Source organism: Rhodamnia argentea, chromosome 1 (assembly GCF_020921035.1).
Source record: "Rhodamnia argentea isolate NSW1041297 chromosome 1, ASM2092103v1, whole genome shotgun sequence".
In the NCBI taxonomy this organism is placed as follows: domain Eukaryota; kingdom Viridiplantae; phylum Streptophyta; class Magnoliopsida; order Myrtales; family Myrtaceae; genus Rhodamnia; species Rhodamnia argentea.
This window is the reverse complement of record NC_063150.1, coordinates 23,971,866-23,982,092: the sequence shown is the minus strand read 5'-3', so window position 1 is coordinate 23,982,092 and position 10,227 is coordinate 23,971,866. Positions and strand designations below refer to the sequence as shown.

General features: G+C 37.5%; 1 protein-coding gene across 1 annotated transcript; it reads left to right on the top strand.

The window, feature by feature from the left end:
• Nucleotides 1-7,019: 7,019 nt before the first annotated feature.
• On the top strand, nt 7,020-9,549 carry LOC115733164 (protein ACCELERATED CELL DEATH 6-like). The gene is given in 3 exon segments (XM_048277732.1): nt 7,020-7,768; nt 8,041-8,621; nt 8,842-9,549. Coding segments are annotated over 3 exon segments (2,001 nt in total). The 5' UTR covers nt 7,020-7,056.
• Nucleotides 9,550-10,227: the final 678 nt, after the last annotated feature.

Below are 10,227 nucleotides of genomic sequence, written 5' to 3'. Positions count from 1 at the left end.
ATTAACCCTTTTCTGATTATCAATTCCAAATTTATCGTTGGTTTGATCCGACTTTTGGTTCAAAGTTTTTTGGAATTGGTACTGTGAGATCTAGTTCTAGGTTCTTAGATAATAATCCAATCAAACAAAATTGGACTAGAACCGGAGAATCGAAGAAATGGATCGAGAACCTGAGAAACATAGCTATGTTTGCTCATACTTGGTGCTGTAGCATAATTTGGGAAAAATTACTCCTAAACTTATTTCACTTTCATCAATTTAGCCTTAAATATTTTATCTTTATTCCATTTTAATTTTTCTTTTTTCATTGTGCTTGGGACCCTTGCTGGTTGCGAAGGCCCTAGATGAGGCCATTGTTGCCTCGCTAATTACTAGCAAGGGCGAAAGGCCTTTGCTAGCGGTTGGCGGGGCTACAAAGGCCTTGGATGAGGCCTTCGTGGCCAGTGAGAGTCGTCGATGACCCTAGCCGGTACAAAAAAAAAAAAAAAGAGAGAAAAAAAATGAAATATCCATTTTTTAAAAGATTGTAAAAATTATCTATGTTAATGTCGGTTCTATTACATAGGATAGGGATTTTTAGTCAAAATTGACTGGACTAACTCAATTGGAAAAATACAAAAAGATTTAAGACTCAATTATTTAGGGCTGAATTGGTAAAAATGCAATAAATTTATGACTTTTTGAACAATTTTTTCCATCATTTGTGCTCTATGAGAAATCCTGTTTTCATTTCTTTCCTTCTTGACTTGTGATAAACTATGTCTATAAATATATTTGCATGTTGTCTTATTTGTTCTTTTCTACCTTTATATCTACCCAGAATATTATCTTCCATCTTGACTGGTGCGAGAGGTCATTCAATGAGCAGTATCGGCACAAGTTTCGTTTTGTCATCTCTTGGCTCTAGCTTGAAGCCAGTCTATGACATTCATTTTTTTCATTCCTTCTCTAGCATCTAAAGCCCCTGCACGAGCACCTTAAGGTTACATTTTGTTTGACTAACATGACCCAAAAAAAAAAAAAAAAAAAGAAACAAAATGATTTGGGTCGTTTTAGAGTCTATATGGTATGTTTCAAATTCTACAAACTGAAAATTAGTTTTGACAGGATAGGTTTTAAGTTTTAGGTGAAATCGGTATTGATTCTGAAACCGCTCACCTTTAATGAATGTATCGCCGCATTGAAAAAGAAAAAGGACTCAATGGATTTGGGGGACAAGTGGCGCTGCATTAAAAAACGACCCCATACTAAAAACAGGAAAAAAATAAAATAAAAGCTGCAGAAATCTTTCTCGTGCGCTTAGATCAATAGAAGGATTACAAGTCAGCGCCCAAAGATGAACGGAAAATTTCAGCAAGACAAATAGAAATTCGTGAGCAGTAAAGATAATTTATGTTATTAAATTTATTATAATTTATCAATTCACTTATAATTTTTTTTGGCTAATTGACTCATAAAATTTTTACAATATTGCCAATTCATTTTGTCAGTCGGTATTGATGTAGTGCCACCGGTGTTAACATAGAAAAATTAATAATATTTTAATATTTTTCAATATTTTTAATAGACTTTTTTTGGGTTAGGGCCAACAATCTCCTACTTGCACTAACAAAAAAAAAAAAAAGAAAAAAATATAAAAAAATATTATTAAAAAGTTCAAAAGTAATATTGTTAAATATTTGCCACGTTAGAGCTAATCGCCAAATGGAATGAATTGGCACAACTACAAAATGTTTAGGACTCAATTGAAAAAAAATTTAGGAATGAATTGACACAATTACGATAGGTTTGGGATTTTTTGTTGTTGTTGTAATTTTCCCTATTAGCTATGCATAGCAACGATGGCAAGAACAAACTATGCATAACAATTCGCGAAATAAAGAAATGATCAAAGCAGCTATGCAGTATTATATGACTAAGAAGTCAATGTATAATTAAACATTATTCTTGAACATAAAATGTAAACCAGCGCTAGTTATGGCGGAAGATAAATTCAAGAAAGTTTGTGGATGCATGAGGATAATGAATTACATCCGATATATTTTTCCATCAATTTGGAGGCTATGTCCACCAAATTGAAAATGGCATCTTATGATTGTCGCTTAATAAAGTCCATGTTGGGGATTTGTTTTGTCAAATAAAAAATTGCAGTTTAATTTTTCATTATTTGGTCAAGAACCGTGACTGTTTTGGTCTTCCGGTGGCCCATCTCTTACAATTTGAAATGTATCTTTGACCACATTATGTCATAGGCACCCCTTAATAATCGCATATAGCAATTACATTATTCATGCTTTGATGATTCCCGGATTTCATATGTTGTTCTGAATCACTAATCATTTAAATGCAAAGAATCAGTAACCATTTAGATGCATAATGATATTTCCATTAATCTCGAAAACACCATCGAAGTGTTTTTTTTTTCCCTATTTTGAAATTTAATGGATATTTCTAATGTTTTCATAGATTTTGTTGAGTAACAATTGTTTTATACCGGTGACTAGCTATACTTGGTTATTTAATTTCATGCATGTATATTTCTTCTTCTAAATTTAAAGAGCCCCACATTAAGCAATTTGCATTCTGCCGGCAAATCCACCGAGCCACTAAGCAAATCCCAATGTCCTGAAGTCACTAGCTAATAAAAAGCAAGACCCTCTTTTAGTTAGTTTTGGGCAACTTATGTCAATAATATAAGTGGGTTGTGTGATCTAGCTCCATCAAGTGCAAGAGTTATGACCTAAATTGTTTTGCAAAATTTTTTTAGTGACACTTATGTGCAGAATTTGGTATCACAATTCCAACTTGTGGGCGTGCATTTAGAGAAAATATTAGGTACTCCTTGTGTGCCACAAGAGATTTTTGCAAATCCACTCATTCTTTTTAGGTGTAAGTACACTACAAGTGACATAACTTTGTACGGTGTTTACTTGAATGTCATAACTTTTTTTCGATCACCTAAGTGCCATAACTTTAAAAAATCGATAACTTAAGTGCCATTGCTTACTTGGACACTGGAAAGCCGACGTGGCACCGGCAAAATATTTTTTTTTAATTTTCGAATGTACATCTGGAATTTTTCCTAATTTTTTACAAATTTTCAAATTTTTTTTCCTTGTTTCTTTACTGTTTTTGTGCCTTTGGCTGGCGAGGGTCACCGGGGACCCTCGATAGCCACCATTGGGCGGCCCGGGGGCTAGGCCCGGCAAGGCCGCGATGGCCATTGCTACCTCGGCGATCGTAAGTGAGGGCACGAAGGCCCTCACCATATTTGGGTGAGGGCCCTTGTCGCCCTGCCGGCCACAAGCGAGGTTGCCCTCGCCTGGACCTAGCGACGGCCGTCGCGGCCCGGCTCGCAGCCACCGAGGCCTCGACGGCCATCGCGAGGTTAGGTGAGGGCCCCTTTGCCCATGGCTGGTGGAGGCCAGTAGGACCCCTTGCCTAGATCTAGTGAGGGCTTTGCTCCCTCGCTCGCGGTCGCCGAGGTTCGCGGGCCCAAGACGAGCCGGCCCCAACCATTGGGCAGCTCGGTGGTTGCCCGCGAGAGTCTCCGATGACCCTCGCCGACCTAGGGGAAAAATGCCTCAGAAATAAAAAAAATTTAAAATATGATAATAAATAAAAAATAAGAAAAATTTCTAGAAAATATTTAAATTTTTTAAAAAATCCATGTGTAATTAAAAAAATAAAAATAAAAAGTCCACGTAGGATGATTTGCCAAAAGTGGCACTCAAGTGAACGATTTTCGCCGAAAGTGGCACTTAAGTGATCGATTTTTGAAAGTTACAACATTCAAGTGAGCAAAAAAAAAAGTTATGACACTCAAGTAAGCACCGTATAAAAGTTATGACACTTGTAGTGTATTTACCCCCCTCTTTTTATTTGAGATGTAAATGTCAAGTGGAAATCATTTTGCATAAAATTACTTGAACCAGACTTTCACAATACATGAGTGGGTCTCACATTTGGCTTTATAAAACTCATAAACAGGGTTTTGAATTTCCTTTTCTTTTCCCTCTCACTCTAAATAATATATATGCTCCCTTTACTCTCTCTCTCTCTCTCTCTCATTTTCTTTTCTTCTTCCTTGTCTTCTTTAACATGCTGTGCAAAGGAAGAAAGGGGGAAGAAGAAAAGAATGTGAGAGAACCAAGAAAAAGTAGAAAGAGCATGAGTGTCGTATGGATACAAAAGACGAAAAAGAAATTCAAAACTTTATTCGTGGTTTTAGACGAAGTTAGAGGTGGGACACCGTGATCTACTGTGCCAGGTTTGGTGCAAGAAACTTTGGTTATGTTTGGTAGCCAGGATGAAATTTGAGATAAGATAAAATTTATTGTATCCTATGTTTTGTTCTTCCCCAAAATAGGATATAGTTAGATATAAAAGGGATTTAGCCTAAAAAAAATTATTCCATTGGGGAGGTAGGATAAAGGTGGATAGATTTTACAATATTAATTAATATAAAAAATATTTTTCCCAAATAAAAAACTTCTTAAATTAATGAAATTAGAATAATATTTGAATGTAAATAATATTTGATAAATATTCAAGTTATATATAACAATGGAAATTCAAAAGAAAAAAATAACGGCAAATTAGTAAATTTTTTTCATATCTTATGATAAATTTTCAAGTTGTATATAACATTTATACTGATTATATTTTAGGTAGTGCGGCATTATAAAACTTATAGAAAATGATGGAAGTGGAAAAGACAAATAAAAAAGAGATGAAAAATAATTGCAAAATAAGCAAATAAAATGAAGTAGGCAATAGTGTCATGAGCAATTCTTACCATTTTCTCCTGGGCAATTTTTAGGTTCATTTGAATTGATATGCCATTCATACCTAATAAAAAACACGATAGTATGTAAAATATTCGATTTTATTATTGCAAGTAGCTAAACAGTAGATAGGATGTAGCAAAATCCCTAATTTCACATCTCATCCTATCCGGTCCTATCCTAATAAGAATTTCAAAAAATTATTTTATTTTATTTTTAATTTGAGATGTAAATGTCAAGTAGAAACTACTTTGCATAAAGTTACTTGATTAAAACCTTGCACAATACATGCGTTGGTCCCATATCTGGTTTCATAAAACTCACAAATAGGGTTTCAAATTTCCTTTTCTTTTCCATCTCCCTCTACCTAGTGTATCTCCTCCCTCCCTCCCTCCCTTTGCATAAAGTTACTTGATTAAAACCTTGCACAATACATGCGTTGGTCCCATATCTGGTTTCATAAAACTCACAAATAGGGTTTCAAATTTCCTTTTCTTTTCCATCTCCCTCTACCTAGTGTATCTCCTCCCTCCCTCCCTCCCTCCCTCTCTCTCTCTCTCTCTCTCTCTCTCTCTCTCTCTCTCTCTCTCTCTCTCTCTCTCTCTCTCTCTCTCTCTCATCTTCTTTTACATGCTGCGTAAAGGGGAGAAAGGGAGAAGATGAAAAGAATGTGAGAAAAGAGAGAAAAAGTAAAAAGAGGAGATAAATAGTGTATAGACACAAAGGAAAAGGAAAAAGAAATTCAAAACCTTGTTCGTGGTTTTAGACGATGTTAGAGGTGGGACATAGTCATATACTGTGGCAGGTTCGGTCCAAGCAACTTTGGTAACATGTGGTAGCTATGATAAAATTTGGGATATGATAAATTAATCCTATCTTATGTTTAGTTCTTGCCCAAAACACGATATAGCCCAATAGAAGAGGGATATAACTTAGATAAAATTATCTTATGGGAGAGGTAGGATAAAAGTGGTTAGGTTTCCTAATATCGATGACACAAAAATTATTTTTCTCAAATGACAAACTTCTTAATTTAATAAGATTAAAATAATATTTAAATGTAAAAATTATTTGAATTCTAATGTAAAAAATGAAAATTGAAATTTACAAAGAATAACTACAATTTCATTTTCATTTTTATATATAATTTTTTTCTATCTTATGATAAACATTCAATGTATATAGATGTGTGTATATATTTATTTTTTAGTATTTATTTAGTTTTTGGTAAGGATTTTTTTTTTTATAATCATTATATATTTCAAGTATTGCGTATTATAAAATTCTTTAGAAAATGATGGAACCGGAGAAAATAAATAAAAAAAGAAAAGAAATAAAACAGTGAGGGAAAAAAAGCAAATAAAATGAAGTAGACAACAATGACGTGAGAATTCTCACCATATTCGTTTGGGCAATTTTAAGGTTCATTTTCACGAATATGCTGTTCATACCTAATAATGGACATTATAGTATGTGAAATATTTGGCTTTATTATTACGATTCACCAATAGTAGTTAGGATGTCTCCAATTTTGCATCCCATCATGTCCGATTCTATCCTAAAAAGAATTCTAGATGGTTAATTTATTTCATTTTTTGTTTGAGATGTAAATGTCAAGTGAGAATCACTTTGCATAAAGTTTCTCGAACTAGACAATGCACAATATACGAGTGGCTCCAACATCTGGCTTCATGAAACTTGCAGACGGGTTACGAATTTGCTTTGTTTTTTTTTTTTTATAACTTTTCCCTCTTTCTGTGCATAGTATATATGCTCCCATTACTCTCTCTCTCTTCTCTTCTCTTCTCTTCTCTTCTCTTCTCTTCTTCCTCATCTTCTTTTACATGCTGCGTAAAGGGAGAAGAAGAGAAAAGAACGTGAGAGAAGAGAGAAAGAGTTAAAAAAAGAGCATATGTATCGCCCGGACAAAAAGAACAGAATACAGAAATTGGAAACCTCGTCCGGGGCTTAGACGAAGTTAGAGGTGGGGAACAGTCGCGTGGTGTGGCAGGTCCGGCTCAAGCAACTTGTGCAGAGCAGTTTAAGACTAAAGAGAGTTGATGTCACGTGCAAAAAGAGAAGAAACGAAAAAGAAATTCAAGGAATTTCTGCACACCGGGCAAAGATGATTGGATTTGCGTAAACCCCACAAGGCACTCAAGGAATATTTTATCGTGTATTTAATCTTGGAGAAGAGACCGCAAAAGAGTTGTATCGGACTATCGTCTAACTTTTGGAGGAGACGAGGTTCAAGTTTCAGAGTTTTAAGATGGATAGCGATAGCGCTAGCATTGACATTGGTGATCATGAAATCTGGGAGCAGAGAAGGGCTAGATTGAAAGCACTAGAGTCGGTAAACGGAACACACCTTCAAGCAGAATTCAAACATCGCGCGTATCTCCTGCTACGCGACGTCGTTGAAGAAGGCAACGTAGACGAGTTCATCAAGGCCCTCGAGAAGTATTCAGCCGAAGAGAGGGTCCCTCTGTCCGACATTATCGACGACGTACATGGTCCTTCTGGGAACTCGTGGCTCCACATCGCAGCGGGTATCGAGAAGGCCGACATTCTCCGAGCCCTCCTCGAGGTCTTCCCCAAGAAGCGGCTTGCCTCTGCCAAGGTGAACTATCGAGGGGACACCGCACTCCATGTCGCGGCAAGAGCTGGCAGGATCCACACAGCCGAGCTCCTCCTCGGCTGCAGCAGTATTGTGGACATGGCGAACGACACGGGGAACACGGCATTGCATGAAGCTGTGAAGAACCGTCACTACGATTTGACCTGTCTGCTCCTGCGTGGAGGCTCAAGCTCGGTGTATAAGAAGAACAAGGAGAGCAAGTGCCCGCTGTACTTGGCAGTCGAGACGGGGGAATTGAAGATTCTCAGGCGTTTGATGATGGCGGCAAAAGAGCATGAACTCCCTCCGTCCCAGATGGAAGGCATGTCGCCGGTTCACGGAGCCGTGATGCACCGAAGATTAGGTCAGTGATTCTACTTATGGCTTCTTTCACTTGGTTAATTTTCAGTCGGACTATATACATTTAGAAATGAATGTCTCTATGCTTTTGAAGCATCTCCAATGTCTACATTGACATTATCCCCCATAAGTTTGGATTTCAATTATCTGACGTAATATCCCTTTTTTATCGTTTGATCTTTAAGATATATATATATAGCTGGAGGGTAAAGTTACCATACACTTGGTAATACGCATGACATAAATTCATCCATTTCCTGCTCTCTAATGATGTAGATATGCTGGGAGTCATATCAGAGTTGAAGAAAGAGCTCTTTGATTTAAGAGATGCTCGAGGTGGTACTCCCCTCCATCTAGCAGCATATGTGAATTACGTCGAGGGAGTCAAATTCTTGGTCAAAGAGTTCACTTGGAGCACCTACGCGGGTGACGAAGAGGGCCATCTTCCGATCCACGTCGCGTGTAAGATGGGCCATCTTGAAGCAATTAAGGAGCTCCTTCAACATTGGCTGCATCCGGAAGAGTTGCTTACTTTAAAGGAAGGGCAAAACATACTTCATGTTGCGGCAAAGTACGGAAGTTCACTTGGTACTTGGTAGTGAACTACATACTCGACAAGCTTGCGGGTTTTTTTTTATCATCGTCCAAGCTATGCCAGGTTTGAGAAACTAATAAATGCGAAAGACAAGGAAGGAAATACGCCTCTACACGTGGCCACATTGCACCGGCAAGAAGACGCTCTGGTCTCTCTCACCTCGGACTACAGGGTCGATCTTGAGCTTGTAAACAACGACAACTTGACGGCTCTCGACATTGTAGATGAGCGAATAACAAAAGCGGACGCTCCACGTCGTGTGGTAATGTTCTCTACAACTAAACAATGGATTAACAAGTTGTCTGCTTTTGTTATTGACTGTTATTTTAGCTACAGTAAAGCTCAGAAAAGATTGCATTTGCAAGTCTGTGTGCATCACTTGAGAATGTTGCTTTCTTCTGAATTCTGAATCTCTGATTGTTTGTCCATATTCACGAATAATAACGCTCCTTTTTCGTTGTTGCCCTATCGCCCTTTATTAGTACGTAACACGGAACATATTAGAATCTGTTGGAGCACCTAGAAGCAAAGACAAAGCAATTTGCCGGCCAAACGGCTTAGACACGATGAGAGGTATGGAGCCCCCCGAAAAGAATATATTTAAGGACATTGCTAATACCCGTATGCTCGTGGCAACCCTCGTTGTTACTGTGACATTCGCCGCCAGCTTTCAAGTTCCTGGAGGATATAATAGCTCTAAACTAGATGCGGGAATAGCTATGCTATTGGGCAAGCCCATGTACGATGTCTTCGTGATCTGCAACGCCGTCGCCTTGTACAGCTCGATAATTGCAGTTGTGATCCTTCACGGGTCGGAAAACAATGATCGGCAATTTATGGCTAGTGTCCTTCGAACTGCAAGGATACCGGTGGTCATTGCTCTCGCTGCAATGTCCGTGGCCTTCATGGCGGGTGTCTACGTGACCACAAGCGAACGCACTTGGGTCGCCAATGTAGCCTTGATCGTCGGAATCACTCCCCTCTTCGTCCTCCTGGTTATTTACAGAGTCTTTTACCCTGGGGTTCTACACAAGCTCTTCGGTATAGCAAAGATTAGAAGTTGGTCCAAATGGGCCTCTAAATGGGTCCAGTGGGCGGAAAAAACAAGACGAAAAGCAGCGGCTGCCAGTGTACCCTGCTGTTCATGGACCTTCATCGTTGGCGGGTCAAGCAGGGGCTGGGAGGATTGAAATACCCTTTTATGGAGCAATATTTGGCATATATGACCCTGTTGATTATTCTCCTGTTAGTATTGGATTGCAGATCTTTCGTCAGCAAACATTAATGTCGATTTCTCTAGATTTACACTAATAACTCTTTCGATATCACATGCTAGACTGTCAAATTCCCAATTCGATTTCGAATGAGTGTTGTGAATAGTATGAGGTGTAATAACAAATTCCAATTCGATTTTAGTTTTACTTCTCCTTTTGTACACAATAATTGTTATCTTAAGAAGATGAAGAAAACATGCCACCTTCATTTATGTTCCTTCCATTTTAATTAATTGGGCACCTTGTGTTTTTCATAGGCATGAAATCCGACCCTTTAATTTCTTCTATTATGAGTTGGCAAGTGTATTTCATAGAAGAAAACTAATTACCAACTGTAACAATTTTCCCTTTAATTTGAAAATTGAGTTATAATATGCTATACATTAAATAAATACAAAAACTTTGACCAAAAATAAAAAATAAAAAAATAAATACAAAGACAGTTTTAGACCTGCAAGATTTACCCAAAAAATAAGAATATTAGAAAATTGCCACGTAAAATGCTTCAAAATAATTACTAGTTACGATAAATATCGTAAATCTCTCGGATATTACAAAAAATCAGAATATTCTTCAAGGTATTTTGGCATAGGC